Raw genomic sequence first — 18,360 nt, forward strand, 5'->3', positions numbered from 1 at the left:
ACACCAGGAGCTGTTCACAGGCTGGGTCCTGGGTGCTTGGGGGAGAGGCATGGCTGGCACCTGGAGGTAGAGAGCAGGACAGATTCCTGGCTGTGGCTGGGCCCTGGGCGCTGAGTGGGGACAAGGCCCAGGCAGGCATAGGCAGGGTGCAAACTCTTTGTGGGGGGAGGGGGCAGGCAGGAAGTCGTGCTGGGTGGTTCAGGTTGGTCTGGTCTGTATGTGGCATTCACACCTGTGGGGAGGAGCTTCGGGTCTGAGGTGCCAGAAAAGCTCAAGGTCACGTCCCGGCATCATACTCTCCCCTCCCCCTTCTTTTGGCCCCTCCCTCATCAGCTGGGAGGTGGACGAACAGGCATTGCTGGTCCATGAGGCTGAAGACATGGAGGCCCAGCAGGAGATGTAACCTGTCTGAGATCACACAGCCAGTCTGGAGGAATCAGGTCCTTGACTGAACACCTTGCATACTTTTCTCCCACCCTCTCCCTCCCCATGGGAGTTCTCATGGACTCAGTAGCCCCTGGACTCTTTGCTGAGAAGGAGGGTTGGAATTCTAGTTCTGCCACTTACTCCTTCTGTGATCTTGGCCAGCCTCTCTGAGCCTCATGTTCCTCATCTGGGGAATGGGGATAATTATAACTCACTCGCAGGGCAATTATGGGTATTAGGTAACTGGCCTCCTGGATGTTTCCAGAACATTCAAAGGATACTCCTGCCTTGGGGCCTTTACCGCTGCTGTTCCCTGTGCTCAGAGAGCTCTTCTTTGTGCACGCACCAGCTTCCTTCACACTTCTGTGCCACAGAAGTGGCACAGATGGCCTGTGTAAAAGAGCAGCCTCCACGCAGCCACTCCGTGTCCCCCTCACCCTGCTGCATTTTCCCTTTCAGCACTTTCAGCGTTTAACAAGTGCTGGTTTCTGATCCAGCTGCTCTGTGATGGCAGAGCACGTGCATGGCTCATAGTACCTACTCACATGACAGTTCTTGGTTATCTTCCCTTCTCCTTCCCGACACTTCCCAGTACCTAATGGCCACTGTTTATTGGGCCCTTGCTGTGTGCCAGACCCTCCCTGTGCTAAGCGACTCACAGCTGAGCTCCGTGAATGTCACAGGGTGCCCCTCACGGCCGTGTCGCTTGCTTCCGTATCAGAGATGAGGGGTGGGAGGTGCTGCAGTGACTTGCCAAAAGCCTCCCGACTGGCAAGTTGCAGAGCTGGGCCTCCAACCGGGTTAATCCTACCCCAGAGCTTACACTGTGCCACCTCCTACCTTGGGTTAACAAGATCGGAGCCTTCATCCAAACTTGGGGCTCAGAATCCATGTTTGACAGGATTGAATGAATCAGGTTTAGGGGTGGCTTTCAATATTTTGGGGGTCCCCCTTCCAGCCCTCTCTTCTCCTCCTGTGATTGGTTATTTACAACCGTTCCCACCTTCCCAGAATGACAGGTGCCTTTTGGCTGCGGAGCCCCAGAGACCAAGCCAAGGCCCCAGGGGCAGGGCAGGGAGCAGGGGGCGGGCGAGGTCCTGGCTGTCCCTGGGCTGTCCCGGGGCAGGTGGACAGGATGTTCCCCCAGGCAGCCGACATTCCTGGTCGAAGGTGGCAGGCAGTGGGAGATTTATCATTTCCGGTAACCCGGTAACCGAAGTCCCTGGGAGGTGAATTCTCCCTGCCAAGGACACGCACCCCTTGCTTGCCAGCCCTTCCTGCCATTTCCTCCGCTGGGCCTGTCTGACTGGGTCTTGGGGCGGGCCAGAGGAACCAGTTTTCAATCCCAGAGGTTGAGGCTGGGGTCTCAGGCCTTGATCAGCCCACCGCAAAGACCCAGCCTAATGCCACCTTCCCAGAGTCCTCTTCTCTGCAGCCCGGACCCCAGCCTTGGGGAAGGACGGGAAGAAGGGGGCGTCATGGAAAGTGAAGGGCCCTGTGTTAGGAGCCAGGACACCTGGGTCCTGAGTCTACCTCTGCCATCAACTTGCAGGGAGACTTCTTCCTCTCTTCCTTGAGCTGCTACGTCCTCTCCGAGTACCCAGCACTGCCGTAAGAACTCTGCATACGTAATCCAACTTCTCCTTGTAACAGTGCTCCAGTGGGGAGGGACACTAAAATGAAGCTCCAAGAGGTCACGTCACCCAGCGGCAGTCAGGCAGAGGTGGGTGTGAACTCAGCCTCTTCAACACTTGCTGGGCCTCCTTAATGTCCTTACTTCCCCTCTCTGGGCCTCGGTTTCCCCTTCTGATAAGTGAGGGTGTTGGGCTAGGTGATCCCTTCCTGCCCTGACAGCCCAGGACCCAGGAATCCATCGGAGCCTTTTGTAGGTAGGTTCCTCTTGAGCCCTGTCTAGCCTGTAAGGGGGCAGAACAGAGATTATTCTCCCCAGGGGTTTCTGAGGAGCTCACTCTCTTGGCTTGTAAGGTCTTGGTTGGGTAGGAGTGGGAGGAGAGGAAAGGCAAGAAGTTGACACTTGAACCTAGTAAATGTCAGACACTGGGTTAAGCTCTTGGGTTGTCCTGCTGAATCTTTACAACAGCCTTGTGAGGTGACCATTTTTATTCCTATTTTACAAATGAAGCATCAGAGGCTCAGAGAGGTCAAGTGATTTGCTCAGGGCTGCACAGCTAGGAAGTTGCCAGGCTGGGGTGTCCAGTCAGCTCTAACTGGTGTGAGGTGGCATGTGGCCAACACACGTTTCCTAGGATGGCTTTGATTTATGAATAAAATAATATAAAAATAGTCTTTCCAGGCACTTCCCTGGTAGTCCAGTGGTTAAGACTCTGTGCTTCCACCTCAGGGGGCGTGGGTTCGATCCCTCGTCGGGGAACTAAGATCCCACATGCCACGCGGCGTGGCCAAAAAAAAAAAAAAGAAGTCCTTCCAAAACACTGTGAATATGTCCTAGAATTTGAAATCCAGACTACATCTCCCAGGCTGCCTCTGACATCCGGAAGTGGCCCAAGAATCCTTTGTTAAACTGTTCTTCATGTTCGCTTTGGAAAATATGGTCAGTGGTAATTATGGGTAAGCAGGAGTTCAGAGGAGCAAGAGCCGCGTGGGCTGCAGCAGACTGGAAAGGCTTGGCGCTGAGCTGGGAGTGGAGCTATGGGGGCTGAGAGGGGTCTGGGGTGGTGCCAGGCAAGGCTGAGTTCACAGGCTCCAAGAAGGGTCCCTGCAGGGTTTGCAACCCCGGCCATTTGCCAGGAAAACCACAAGGCCCCTCCTAGGACCCCCTTCCTATCCAGACCTGCCCAGCCATCTCCCCCCAGGGGGTCTGGGGCAGCCCAGGCTCCAAGCAAGGCATGTTCAACCTGCAGACCTTTGCTCCAGCCCCTCCACCCTCACCCCAGACTTCCCAGGGAACTGGGGAAAGGGCTACGGGGTGGGGCAGCGAGGCCTGCGTCCTGGCCAGTGAGCCCGGCAGGGCCAGGCACCCTGGGATTTGAGCGATTGGCAGCACGAGGACTGAGATGACGCCAGCCAGCCGGCTCCCACCCCCTCCTGCTGCGGGGCCCTTGGCCCTGAGGCCCCAGCAGCTGTCAGCAGGGAAGGGTGACAGAGGAGGACCAGAGGTGACCTCTCAGCCTACCCCTCTCCCCCTACTTGGGCCAGGCCCAGAACTCTTACCAGCTGTTGTCAGCCGCTGCCAAGCCTTGTTCCAGAGCCAGCAGTGGGCACCCCCGTCCTCTCCAGGACATCTTCCCACCGTCCTTCATAACTGCTGACCCTGGGGAGGGGTTGGGGCTAACATGGGGGACATGGTCGCATCCCTTAATCCCTTTGATTTTACTAATGACACAAAGGAACAAGAATAAATGCTCCTGTTTTTATGGAAGAGAAAACAGTTCCAGAGAGGCCAAGTGACTTGCTTGAAGTCACACAGCTACTGAATGGCTGAATTCAGGCTCTTGGCTCCCAGCTCAGTGCTCACCCCACTGCCTTTCTTGGGGGTGTTTTTGTGCAGGATTATAGAGACTTCAGCGTTCCTGGGTTTGATTCCCACTTGTAGTTTTAGGCTGCTTTGTAGTTTTAGGACCCCAGGCAAACTCCTTAACCACTTGGAGTGGAACTCGCATTTTCTTGCTTATAAAATAATAATAGTACCGACCTCTTGGGATTGCTGAGCAAATTAAATGAGATAATCAATGTAAAGTACTTAGCATAAGGCCTGGCATGGTCCAAGTGCCCAAAATGAGATCTGGCAATATTATCACCAAAGAGTATTAACCACCTGTGTACTCAGCACTGTGGGTGGTTCTGTGGGGGTTACAGACACATTCCACAAATATTTATATCAGTCAGTAGATATTTATTTGGCACCTACTGTGTGCCAGGTGCTAGAAAAAGAGCAGTGGCAAAACAGACAAGATTTCCACCCTGCTTACCTTCTCCCCCACATGGTAGCTGGGGAGACACAGCTTCATTTTAACCACAGAAGCCTCCAAGTACTTTTACACATACTGGTGGTATTATCCACATTTTGCAGATGAGAAAACTGCAAATGCAGAAAGTGTGGGCTGAGAAGATCAGTGGCTGAGCAGGGGCCAGGACCCAGCTCCCCCAAGGGTCTTAGGTAGTGGCCCTGAGGGCTTCCTGGAGGAGGAGGCACTTGTGCGGCATCCCTCGGGGCCTTAAGGCCTGGCGGGAGAGGTTGGGACACAGCCACCACAAGATGAGCAGCAACAATTTCAGGAAGGTCTTGCGGAGGTCAAGGCCTCTTGTTCCCCAGGAATGAGGCCCAGCCAGAGCTTTAAATACCCCATGCAGCCCAAAATAGCCCCCATTGTCTTGGCCTACAGCTGGGGAGATCCAGGAGAATCCTGAGGGAGGCAGACCTTGGAGGTGGGGAGCAGGAGAAGGTCTTCAAGCACTTCCTTATAGGGTACGGGTGGTGTTTTTGTGAAGACTCTTCCATTTGGCTCCTGCAGGAAGGCCTGCCTTGTGGAAAGGGTGGAGCAGCTGCCTAGACTCTGCGTGAGCAACGTGCAGCCAAGGGGGGAGCCTGGTGGGTGGGGGACTCCCAGAGAGGGCCATGTGCCCAAGTGAAGGTGCTCCTTTGTACCCCAGGGATGTGTGTGCTTTGGCCCACTGGGCCCTCCTCTGTGGGCAGGCCTAGCCAGGTCCCCTGCCCCGGGCCTCCTGGCACCCTCTCCTGCTCTGGCTATTTTGGGCACTGGCTGTGTTCAGGCATGGGGAGGGATGGGTAATCCTGCCCAGACCGAGGATGCTGGGGGCGCTCCCTGGACCACCATTCCAGCCTCTTGGATCTTTGAACACTGTGGCCTCTGCCCCTGACCTCATTGTCAAAGGGTCATGGTCAGTGGGATGCTGGCCCCCCCGGCAAGGGTAAAGAAGGGTGCCAGATAAATCTTTACCCTCAGGACATTCATGCTGTCAGTATCAGGAATAGTTGTGCTGCTGCTTCTTTTTTTTTTTTTTAATTAATTTGTTTTATTTTTGGCTGTGTTGGGTCTTTGTTGCTGCGCGCGAGCTCTCTCCAGCTGCGGCGAACGGGGGGCCACTCTTCGTTGCGGTGCACGGGCTTCTCATTGTGGTGGCTTCTCTTGCTGCAGAGCACGGGCTGTAGGCGCTCGGGCCTCAACAGTTGTGGCACATAGGCTCAGCAGCTGTGGCGCACGGGCCTAGCTGCTCCGCGGCATGTGGGATCCTCCCGGACCAAGGCTCGAACCCGTGTCCCCTGCATTGACAGGTGGATTTCTAACCACTGCGCCACCAGGGAAGCCCAGTTGTGCTTCTTCTAAGCAACGGGTTTGTTTTTACCTCCTGGGACACAGAATCCAGGGACCGGGCAGGTTTCCTTCTTCCCATTGACCACTGGAAAGCTTAGAACCTAATGCATTGTCACTTTCCCAGGCCTCCAGAATTGAGCACATGCTTCCCCCCTACTCGTCTCACTCCAGTCCAGGCCCTGTCTGCTGTAATACAGTTTTTCTTATGCATGTTTAGTTGATTTTTCTCTTGCTGTTACGTGTATATCTTTGTAAGCTGCTTTGAGTCTTTCTGGAACAGGGTAGTGGGGGAAGTAGAAACAGGTAAATGACGATGATGAAGATGGTAACCCTTCGCTGGTCAGTTTCCTGAAGTCTGCTCCTTATGGCTTGGTCCTCACTTTGTAATTCCCTCCCCGAGCCCTGCTCTCTGTGCTGGTGGGAGTCACAGCCTAGAATTTTAGAATTCTAACATTTCAGGGTTTCAGTGCCATAAAATGGCAAAGCCAGAAGGAACCTTTGGGATTGTCTAAGCTGAAAACTTTTAAACTTATTTTTAAGCAGTGAAACCCTTGTTTCAATCAAAATAATGGTATTTTGGTTAAATACTATTATATTTTGATAAATAACAGCAAACACTTATAGAGCCTCCACCATGTGCTAGCATTTTACAACAACCCTATGAGGTAGATACTATTATTATAAATTATCATGCCCATTTTACAGCTGAGGAAACAGAGGCACAGAGAGGTGAAGTGACTTACTTACAGCTAACCAGGGACTGAACCAGATGTATTATGTAGAAGGTCAGAATATAAAATGGGAAAAGATGGAATTTGTTTTTTATTGAAGTGAGTATTTGGGGGAGGGGGCCCAAACTCTACCTGTTCCCCCCCACCCCCTGAGGACAGACTGGAAAACAGTGATCTAGGCCTACTGCGTCATTTGACAAGGGAGCCTGAGGCCCAGAGAGGGGAAGGGACTTGCCCAAGACATCGAGGTGAGCTGGAAGCCCATTCTCCATCCCTCATGGCCCGCCTGCTGCCTGGAGGACCACCAACCCCTCCCACCTCCCCTCGCCCACAGCAATCCCCCGTCCCCATCTCTGCACTCAGCAGCTGAGCCCTCCCTCGATCACTCCGCTCCCTTTGTCTCTGGGCGTGGGTGCCCTGGGACCTTCTCCTTGATCCTAGGGCACTGGGAGTGACCAGGTGCTGGGCTACCCTCCTTGTCCTCTCTGAGGGACTCATCTTCTGAGAGGGCAGCTGATGGCCAGGGAGGGAAGGAGTAGCTCCTGTCTGGGTTTTCCCACCCCAGGAGAGAGCATATCCTCCTGCCACCAGCTAGCTGTCACCTGGCCTGCTTTTCCTTTGTCAGCACTTCTCATGTGGCCTTGGGGCTTTTCTGTCTTCAGGAACCCCCTTTTCAAAACCCCTGTGGTGGTGGCTCATAGCTTACATCTAAAGCCTTACTTTGGGAGAGCTAGTTGGCAGCTAGCTGAGGGAAAGGCGGATGTTTGGGGTGGGTGTTCCCAAAGTATGTTCTGTGGAACCCTAGTCCCATGAGGTCTGCATGAAGAAAGGGTTCCAAATTAAGCACATTTGGGAAACACTAAATAGTTGTCCCCCTTCCCTCATCATGGTATTTGGGACATTTAGGACTTAGGGAACCAGCTCAGCTTTGTGCAGCCGGCCTTTCCCAGAGGTGTTTGTCTGCATGACCTTCCCTCATACCTACTGCTGTCCGGAGTTACTGTGCCCTGGAATGGACACTAGTCATGAGGAAAGGGGACAGGGGGGTGCTTCAAAAGGAAGGGGCCCTTCCTCTTATTTCCAGCTCTGTTGCCCATAGGCCTATCTTCAACCATGGGCTTGGCCCTGCCTGCCCCTCCTCCCCCTCCAGGAAGCAGATGAGGAAAGCCCCGGGGGCAGGGGGAGCTGGCCTTTTTGGCTGCAGCTGTTGGGCTGCCATTCCAGCCTGTTTTTTCCTGTTGCCGATGCCCACGGGAGCAAGCAGGAATGGAGTCACTGAGACCTGGCTGTCTGGCTGCCTTGCGCAAGGCCCTGGAGCCAGAGCTGCGGGCCTGCTTGCCTCTGAGATCCCCACCCATTCCCTGGGATGCTGGTCTGGGCAGCGGGCAGGTCTCTCCTCAGTGACCATGGACAGCTTCTTGTGCCCCCAGAGATGGGCCTCCTGGCTGCAAAGCTCCAGGCGTCAGAGATGGCAGGAGGAGGGCTCAGGTAGAACAGAGTTCCCTGTTTGGAACCAGGGGTCTGGCTTCAACGTCTCTGTGGCCATGGGCAAGTCACCTTTCTAAGCCTGTCTCTTGATTTGTAAACCCCATTCATTCATTAATTTAACAAATATTATTGAGCATCTCCTGTGTGCCAGGCACTTTTAGGGGCTGGGGATTCAGCAGTGAACAAAATGGACAAAGTCCCTGCCTTCACGGAGCTGATGATAAACATGTAAAATGTAGGGTAGAATTTAAGTGGTGAGGTCGTCTGAGGCAAAGTAAGGGAAGCGACAGAGAGCCAACTATAATGGATTCTGGACCTGGGATATAGTCAGGGTGGGTCTCTCTAAAGGTGACATTTGAGCAAAAACCAGAGGAAGAGGAATGTGTACACCTGGGGGTGGTGTCCCAGGCAGGGGACACAGCAAGTGCAAAGGCCCTGAGGTGGGTGGGGGCTTGGTGTGTTTGAGAACTGTTGAGACAAATGTGGCAGGGAGTAGGGAGGGCACAGTAGGAGAGGAAGTGCAGAGGTCTGTATAAGTATACACGTGTGTGTAGGTAGATCACACGGGACCTGGCTGGCCATAATAAGGGCTTTTTTCCTAATTCTTTGGTGAGTCGAGAGCAGTGGAAAGGCCTAACCTAGTCTGTTCAGGTTCATTGTTGTTAGCGGTGTCTCATTTCATGGAAAAGGTGTGGAGCCCTCCCCGCATCCTCCCGTAGGACTGGCGCTGTGCCAGGGGCTTCATTCATGAAATCTGTGGGTCGTGACCCCAGAAGGCGTGGGCACACCCAACCAGGTTGGTGTGGGCTCGAAGGCACACAGGCACGCCAGTGTTCCATGGCCAGAGAATCTGAGGACCGAACCGGGCTGCGGGCAGGAGGCAGGCACGTGAACACTACAGGTGCTGTTGGCACCGACAGTACTTGGTGGATAACGTTCAACCCCCAGGGACCTTCTTGCTGGGCGGCCCAGCACGGAAGCTGCCACTCGGCCACTCCCACCACAGTGGCCCCACCTGGCACATGGGTGGGGCAAAGACATTTCCCAGTAGCCTCCTGCTTCCTCCCTGTAAGCGGCAGGCAGCACACTCAGCACCGGGGGAGACCCGTACTTGGAGTGTAAGAGCAGGAAGAGAGTATGGGAACTCCGGGGGGACTGGGAGAATTGGGCTCTGTGACCAGCACCGTGACAATAGCACAAAAACGGGCACTGCTCTTTAGTGGGAAAGCCCGTTCAGGGCTGGTTTCCTTTGATCCTCTGCCACCTGGCACACCATGTCCCACTGCACCAAACTTCTTCCCGTCCCTCAGCCCACCTTCCTTCTGCCTGGTGCATACTCTGTCTCCCTTCTCCATCCTGCTTAGGCAAAATCGTCTTCAAACCCAGCTGAATTGTCATTTCCCCTGGGAAACCCTCCCCAACCTCCACCCAGCCTCGCTAAGTGGGGCGGACCCTCCTCTGGGCTCTCCCAGCCCCTGTCCTTCCTCTGCAGAGTTCTCTGCACACTGTGTTGTCATCACTCGGTTTCGTGGTCTGTCTCCACTAGGCACACGGAGCTCCGTGACCATCTACTTCCTCATTTTATCCTCAGGGCCAACACCTATTAGATGCCCAAAAAGTAGAGGTCAGAGTGACTGGAATTGAACCTTATGGGGTAGGTCTGATTGATGACCCTTTTTTAACAGATGAGGAAGCTGAGCCCACCCAGCTAGAAAGAGGCCAAGGTGGCCTAGAATCGGGGCTGTGCACCCTCTCTGCCCCACCGGTCGCATCTCTCTGAGACACAGGGATAAAGCGCTCTTGCTCGGCCATGGCTGTAGCAGACCCATTCGGGCGCCCACCCCAGCTACATTAGAGGGGCCTTCAAGGCAGAGCCCGGGTCAGGTCTACTTGGGAAAGGGCCAGACAGATTCAGGGTCTTTGGCCACACTTCCCAAAGAAGGTCACCCCTCATTCTACTTGTCTCTCCCAGCAGCCCCAGGAAGGAAGCAAACAAAGCAGGGTTCTTTGCTCCCATTTTTATCACCAAGAGAACTGAGACCTGGCAGGATTGTTATCCAAGGGCAAGGTGTCCTAGGATGGATTTCAGGGAGTGTGTGATTCAGTCCCCTGCTTCTCTTGGTGTCGAGGTGTTATGGCCTCGATTTTACCAATGGGGAAATGAAGCCCAGAGATAATTCTAGTATATGCTAGCTGTGTGATCTTGGGCAAGTCCTTACTTTCTGTTTCTGAACTTTGCTTTCTTTTGTCAAATGGGCTAATTCCTACCTCAGGGTTGTTGGGCAAGTTCGTTTGTTCATTCATTCATTCTTTCACCATGCCACCTAATCAACAGATTTTTAAAAAATATTTGTTTGTTTGTTTATTTATTTATTTTGGTTGCTCCGGGTCTTAGTGGCCGCACGCAGGATCCTTTAGTTGCAGCATGCGGACTTCTTAGTTGCAGCATGCATGCGGGATCTAGTTCCCCAACCAGGGATCGAACCTGGGCCCCCTGCATTGGGAGCGTGGAGTCTTAACCACTGGACCACCAGGGAAGTCCCTCAATCGGCAGATATTAATTGAGCACCTACTATGTGTTGTCTGTTCTGAAGATGCAGCAATGATCAAAACATAAAAATCACTGTCCTGTCCTCCTGGTGCTTTGGCTCACATTGACTGAGATGGCTGCAGTTTGCTAAAAGGGAAGGGTGTCAAGGGGCTTGTCCAGGGTCACATGGTGAGTTTGGGGCAGAGCTGGGATGAGAAGAACCAGGCCCCAACTTCCCACTCCCTTGTCCAGGGTTGAAGACCCTGACTGGGCCTCAGCACTCCCTCAGGACGCTGGCTGGAATGCTGCCTTTCCAAGTTCCAGGCCATGGTACAGAGGGCAGGGGTCAGAAGGAGGGGCCTGCTGGCAGCTGTGCCTCTGAGCTAGCACAGGGGCCCCACTTTCAAACTGGATTTCTCTTGCCTTAGCTGTGTGAACTTGGGCAGGTGACTTCCCTTCTCTGAGCCTCTTTACTTATCTGTAAAGTGGGGGAGCCAACAGTATCTGCCTTATGAGTTTGCGGGTTTGCTTGAGATAAGCCTTGTATAGACCTTATCTCAGCGTCTGCACATGGTGAGCACTTGATGAGCCTCGGCCATTCTCCTTATTTGGGGGATCTGTGTCCTTCCTGGTCACCTGGCTGGCGAAGATCCTGCCGCCTTGGGAACCCAAGTGTGGGAAGCTGGCAGGGCTCCCGAGTGGCACGGGCAGTGCAGGCATGCCAGAGGAGGCTGCGGCCGCCTCCTTTCCGGCCCGGCGCCCCTCTCAGCCTGCCAGGGGATTAAAGGCCTTTTGGCCTTTGTGTTGGGCCCTCCCGCCCCTGGCAGTTTGCACAACAAAGTGCTGCCCTGACAGATTCCTTCCCCTTTGCCGTCTGCTGCCCGTGGACAAGGTACCCAGCAGCCTGGGGGTGGGGCATGGCACCTTGACCCCGTATCTGGGGCCTGGGTTGTAGCAGAGTGGGGGGAGCACTCGTAGGGTTATCTGGGAGCCTGCATCATAGCAGAGTGGGAGGAGGAACTTGTCTGAGTTTGGGTTCCTCCCTGGAGATTCGGGGGCCTCGGGTCACGCTTCTGCTGGTCCCTCCGCCTTGGATCGGGGAAGGGGCAGAGTCTGTGCTGGCAGAAGGCAGGTGGGCAGGCAGCGGCTCGTTTGTCCCCCACCCGCACGCTGTCTCTGGATTTTGATGGAGTGAGCTCACTCCAGGCAGCTGCAGCCACCCTGGGGACTGCGGTACTCAGGCCTTCCTGCCCAGCTGTGGGATGGTGGAGGGCTCAGCCCCAGGCCTGGACCATGGGGAGGTGGGGGGAGCATGGGCTGGCTGCCCAAGACATGGGAAGAATGTCTCTGGAGAAGCCCGAAGTCCCCCAGTCCTCCCAGAATCAACCTCAGAGCAGGCAGACAACTTGAGCCTTGAAACCAAGCTTCACCCCCAGCCAGGGCCCTGCCCAGCCAGCCAGCCCAGGGCCTGGGCAGCAGAGCTAGACCCCTCCCTTCATCCCAGACCTGAAGGTGACCCTAGGCCTGAGCCCAAATCCCACGCCCCCGTGCATCGCTTCATCGCCTCTCAGCCCTTCACCTCTACCCTGTACCCCCTGCATGGTACTAATTCTAATGCTTATGGAGCACTTACTGTATACAAGGTACCAGGCTGAATGACTTACATGCTTAATCCCATTTACACAGATGACCATCTCTGAGCCTGCAAAATGGAAATAACAGTTATAAGTTCACAATCCCTCAATTGAGACCCTTGGAGTAAGCCATGTTTTGGAATTCAGAAGTTTCCAAACTTGAGAAAGGTGACATAGAACATGTGCCAGCTGTGATGTGGCATCCTCGGTAGAGTCTGGGGTAACACCCCATAATCAAACACATTAATATTGCTGCAGCAAAATGTATGACTGTTTACCCTAAGTGGAGTGAATAAGCTATTAATAGCTTCATGTCAGTTTAGGTCAGGACTTGACACCAAATGAGCTTGCTATAAACTTATTAAAAACAAAACAAAACAAAACAAAACAAAAACCACTCTTGGTTTTCAGAGCTCCTTGGATTTCCCTTATTGCAGATGAGGGATAGTGACCCTGTAGTGCCAGCACTCCCGGGTTGCTGTGAGGATTAATTGAGTGTGTTTAGGACAGGGCCTGGCATGGAGAAAGCCCTCTGTGGGCAATGACCATTCTTACGGTCGTCTCTTCACTTGTCACTGCGTCTCTTCCTACAGCTTTGATTTTAGCAGCGCCAGAAATTCTTGTCTATACACGTAACCTCTACAAGACCCACAATCCTCACTTAAAAACTCCTTTTTAAAACCCCACACCCCATACCCACTGTCTGTAGCTGTACCTCCCCCTGTACCCCAAAACCTCTGCCTTCTGTACCCCTCTCTCATGGCTTGACCTTTCACCCCCACACTCTTCCCAGACATCCTTGGCTCCTTCTGCATCCTCACCCAGGCCAGGAGAAGAAGGCGCAGCCGATGTCCCCGGTCCCCAAGGGGCCTTTGCAGGACTTGGACCTGGGGCTCCATGTGCTACCTCATCCTCTCTGGAGGGCCTGGATCCAACCCAGCCTCTGAGAGTGGGTGCCTCCCAGAAGTCCCCTGTCTGTTTGATATCCTGCCTGTCTGGTCCCCCCACTTCCTCACCCTGCCTGTGTTCAGGGAATGCCTGGCCATTGTGTGTGGGGGGGGGCACTCTGCCCACACCTCCACCGCACGCAATTGTTCCTAGCAGTCTAGAACAGTCCTTGGCCTGTGTGAGTCAGCTTCCCCCTCCTTTCCCTCACCAGGAACCTGCAGGGTCTGGAAAATCCCCTTCTCTGTTTGACTCCTTCCTCTCTGACCCAGGTCTGCCCTCTGGACCCCTCCTCTCTGGCCCCGCCATCCGGTTCCGATGCCTGCCTGAAGTACTGGGTTCCTCTGGAAGGAAGCAGGGCTCACTCACAGCCAGAGACAGTCTGGAGTGCAGGAAACCTGGGTTCTATTTCTGCCTTTGACCTTGGAGCCACTGATGGCCCTCCTTGGGACCTTAAGCACCCACTGTATGGGTCCAGGACGCTGCCAGCTCAGGCATCCCATGAGCCATCCTGGGAGCTGGTCCGGTTGGGGATGGAGACTGGCCAGCCCTGGGCCTCCTGGCCCTGCCCACTGCTTGGGCCTCATGGCCAGCCCAGAGGCCCAGCTCCAGCCCCATGTCCTTTCCTGGGGAGCAGGGGCTTGGGGTAGGGAGCTCAGAGGTCCTGGGACAATCCTGACTCTGCCAGCCAGTGGGGGCCATCCACACCAGCTCATCCATCTCAGGGGGTCATTGTCAGGGTCAAATGACACTGAGGCTGAGGAAATGCTCTGTAAACTGTGGATTGCAGTTGAGAGGCTTTGTGGGAGTGACTCTCAGTGACCTCAGTTGGTTCGTCTCTTCCACAGCCTTCGTTACAGAGGTGGTGTGGCACAGTGGTAAGGACTTAGCTGTTGGAGCCAGACCACCAGGGTTCAGATCCCAGCTCTACCCTGTGCTAGATCTTCAAGCAGGTTCCTGACTCTGCTCCGTTTCCCCGTCTTTACAGTGGGGCTACCTAACACCTAACTTGGGTTAACACCTACAAAATCCTTAAAGGAGTGCCTGCTGCATAGTAAGTGCTCAATAAATGTTAGTTCTTTTTATTCCCCAAGTAGACCCTGGACTTTCCAGCTCTGAATCCAAATTCCCTTCTACAGTCAAGTCTCAGGCTCTTTTGGGCTCTTTCTGGAAGCTTCTTTCCAGCCTGGCTTCATCTCCCTTCCCAGATGTAAAATACAGCTGTTAAAACCTTTTGATCTTCAGCTTTTCACAAGTGAAGTCTGCTCTTGCTGGCTTGTGCCTTGCTGTAGGCCCTTATCTGACCCCAAAGCCTCGGGTCCTGGGGTAGGGATTGCAAGCAAGGGCAGGCTGGCATGCACAGAGACCATTTCCTGGGGTCCCTGGGGTGGAGGGGCTTCGGTCCAGGACCCGCCATGCTCTGGATTCTCTCCTCTCACTGCAGATGTGTGTTACTAGCATTTTTTCCAAGTTGAATCTCTCTTTGCTATTTCCTGTCCATTCCCAAGCCCCGGTGGCCTCTCCCTCCCTGGGAGAAGCTCTAGACCTTGCTTACCACCAGGATTTTCCTTTCCAGACAGCGGTTTGGTGTCTAGGGGGTGCCAGGAATCTCTGTGCACCATGCATGCCCTCCACGGCCTTGCTTCCATGGGGAGGGAGAGGGGGTGGCAATGACACAAAGAGAGCCCTCCCCAAGTGGGGAGGGTCCTGCCCCTCTAACCTCCTCTGCCCAGTGTCAGTGCCCCTGTACCAGCCCTAGCCTCACTCCCCTTAGGTCAATCAGGGCCTTCTCAGGACCACCCCCGCCCCCAACACAGTGGGAACATTGCCCTCTACCCCTACCCAGGGGAGGAGGGAGAACCCCTGGTAGGGGACTAGTCTTGTGGTTCGTAACCCGTGAGTGTCAGAATCCCCTGAGCACGCACGACTTTAACCCTCCCAGCTGGAGTGGGGAGAGTCTGACTCAGAGGCTCTGAGAAGGAGCCCAGGAATCTATTTCTCACCAGCTCCTTGAGGTTCTAAGGCTTATTCCTGGATGCAGACCTCATGGGCATGGCCCAGAAGTCTACTGGCCACCCAGGGCTGGAATGGGCACTTGTCCAGAGGGAGAGGGAGGGGAAAGAAGGAACAGGAGAGACTTCCCTGGTGGTCCAGTAGTTGAGACTCTGCGATTCCAATGCAGGGGACGCGGGTTCAATTCCTGGTCGAGGAACTAAGATTCCACATGCCGCGCGGTGTGGCCAAAAAATAATGAAATAAAATACATGTGAATTCAAAAATATATATATTAAAAAAAAAAAGAAGGAACAGGAGGAGGGATATGCCCATGGATTGTGCGGGGAAGGGGCTTTAGGGGATAAGACATGGGCAGTGCAGACATTACGCAAGGCTTGATAGCACTGCAAACACAAAGATGACCACCCAGCCCCTCCCCCCAGGGAGCTCCCAGCCTGGGAGGGAGATGCATATAGACTGCGCAGGGGTGGGTGGTACCTTCAGAACAAGTCATGTTCAGGAAGCAGCTAGAATTAATAGGTGATGACACTTTTGTCCATTCATTTATTCAAGCATTTATTGAACATGGAGTGCTGAGAAGGTAGAGATGAGCTCATCACAGGCCATGCCTTCAAGGTGCTGTCATTCCAGTGGAGGTACAGGCCATTACAGTGTGAGCCCTGGAGGGCCCAGAACCCAGCCTAGGGGCAGAGGTGGCTGGAAAGGCCAAGGAGTCATGACAAAGCCTCCCAGAGGAGATTTTCTTTTGAGTCATATTTATTGAGGTGTAAATTGCATACAATAAAACATACCCACTTTAAGTGTACAATTCAATAATGAGAATGAGTTGTGTATAACCAGGGGACCGTTACTCCAAAAGGTTTCCTGTGACCCTTCCCGGACAGCCCCACCCGACCCCTGGTCCCAGGCAACTACAGATCTTTCTGTCATTATAGATTAGACTTTTCCCCCGTGGGTTTCATATAAGTGAAATCATATGCTATGGAGTCTTCTGTGTCTGGCTTCTTTCACTCAGCATAATGTGTTTGAGATTCCTCCATGTTTCCAGGCCTATATGGAGTTTGTTCCATTTTGTTACTGAGTAGTTAGAGGAGATGATGTTTAGGTGAGTTTCGGAGGATGAACTGGAGTTAGCCAGGTAAACAAAAGGAGGAAGGGCATTCCAAGAGAGGCACCAGCTGAGGGGGCTTCCCTGGTGGCGCAGTGGTTGAGAATCTGCCTGCCAATGCAGGGGACACGGGTTCGAGCCCTGGTCTGGGAAGATCCCACATGCCGCGGAGCAACTGGGCCGGTGAGCCACAGTTACTGAGCCTGCGCGTCTGGAGCCTGTGCTCCGCAACAAGAGAGGCCGCAATAGTGAGAGGCCCGCGCACCATGATGAAGAGTGGCCCCCACTTGCCGCAACTAGAGAAAGCCCTCGCACAGAAACGAAGAGCCAACACAGCCATAAATAAATAAATAAATAAATAAATTAAAAAAAAAAAAAAAGACCATCATTCATAGTATTTCTTTAAAAAAAAAAAAAAAAAAGAGGCACCAGCTGAGAAAAGGCCAGAGGCTCCAAGACATGGGCTGTGTGAAGTTGGGGAAGCAGGGAGGGAGAAGGATTGGCTGTTTCTTTGTTTTTCTTCTTCTCTTTGGCCCTCTCTGCTGCTGCCACCACCTTGTCTAGCCAGTGAGGGCCGGGTTTGGTTTTCACAAGTGAGACTATTTCCTTCTGGTCAGGCTGGGCTCCCCAGATAGGGCTGAGGCCAGGGCAGGGCCTGAGACACTCGCGCCAGGCCATCTGGGCTGGGTGTGTGAATCCATGCACTCTTGTGCTTGGGGGCTCTGGGGTTCCCTTGGGCTCCGCTGAGTTTGTTTTCCTCTAAGTTATCTTGTAAAACTCCTCTGGAAACACCTCAATCTTATCTAAGGGGAAAGAGGCCTTCGTTGTCTGCACCCGTCCCCAAGAAAGGCAGGGGTCATGGCTGTTGGGGCCCTTCTGCGCCGGCCTGCAGGGTGCGGGGTCCAAGCCGCCCCTCTGTGGAACGGGAGCCCGAGGCGGAGCTTGTGCTGGGCTCAGCTGCAGCCCGAGGTCACATGAGTTGACACCACGCCTGACCTGCCCCCGGTCCAGCCCAGCAGCTGGGCTCCACCCCCGCTTCTGGGTGCACAGATGATCCTGTCAGTGTGGCCACAAGTGCCAGAGCTGATCTCCAACATGGCTGCAATGTGTTCCCTGTGGCCTGGAGATTTGGAGGCCAGACCAAGGCAGAAAGAGGTGGCCAAGATCGCTGGGGCGGGGGGGCGGGGGGCTGTTGTTGGGGGCAACAGCTTCAGTTGACCTCCCCTCCATTTCTGCTTCCGTCCCCCATCCATGCTGCCCCTGGCCACCCTGTCACCTGCCCACATCCCCCATCTTTGCTGGCCCCGGTCACCCTTTACCTGCCTGTGTCTCCCTGTTCACTAACTCATGTCCTGGATATCACTTGCCTTCTCCAAAGGAAGAAGAGTCATCACTTACCAAAGTGATTTTAAGTTTATTGTCGGGACTTCCCTGGCGGTCCAGTGGTTAGAACTCCGCGCTTCCACTGCAGGGGGCACGGGTTCAATCCCTGGTCGGAGAACTAAGATCCCACAAGACGCGCAGTGTGGCCCAAAACAAACTTATAAGTTTATTTGAGGATTCATGCAGGGGCTAATGAGATTTGGGGAAACTGAGTCAAAAACAATGGTACAGCCCCAGCCTGACTGTCTTTGCCAAACCATGTCTGATTTAACTGCCGGAGGGCCTTGGGGTGGGACTCTGGGCCCCCCCTTGAAGTGAGAAGAGGTGTCCTGGGCTTGGCAGGAGTTGGAGAGTCTGACACAATTGCTTGTGTGGTGTCCCACAGGTAACCTGTGGGCTGAGGGCATATGATGGCTTGTCCCTGCCCGAGGATGCAGAGACAGTCACAGTGGGCCGTGCTGGCTGGAGCTATTCAGACCTTTCTGATGATGAGGACTTCCTGGCTGATGAGGCCTCCGGAGGTGAGCAGAGGGTTGTGGTGGCTGGGAGTGGAAGGGGTACGGACGGAACTGGGGTTCTTCCCACTGGTCCTTAAAGAGGCTCCAGGATGCTTGCCCAAGGTGGCACCTCAAGAGATGGACTAAGAAAGATATGGAAGCAACCTAAGTGTCCATCAGCAGATGACTGGATAAAGATGTGGTGTATACATATACAATGAGATACTACCCAGCCCTAAAAAAGAATGAAATTTTGCCATTTGCAGCAACATGGATGGACTTGGAGG

General features: G+C 54.0%; 1 protein-coding gene across 9 annotated transcripts in view; it reads left to right on the top strand.

Annotated features, from left to right (window-relative positions):
• The window catches only part of HSPG2 (heparan sulfate proteoglycan 2), a 101,646-nt gene that overhangs the window by 17,346 nt on the left and 65,940 nt on the right, over nucleotides 1–18,360 (top strand). For all 9 annotated transcript variants that reach the window (XM_082448287.1, XM_082448288.1, XM_082448280.1 and 6 more), the window contains exon 2: nucleotides 17,962–18,097. In XM_082448287.1, coding sequence (XP_082304413.1) covers nucleotides 17,962–18,097 — 136 coding nt within the window. The remainder of the gene's footprint in view (nucleotides 1–17,961; nucleotides 18,098–18,360) is intronic.

The sequence above is a fragment of the Balaenoptera physalus genome (genome assembly GCF_965194825.1).
Source record: "Balaenoptera physalus genome assembly, chromosome: 1".
Lineage (NCBI taxonomy): Eukaryota > Metazoa > Chordata > Mammalia > Artiodactyla > Balaenopteridae > Balaenoptera > Balaenoptera physalus.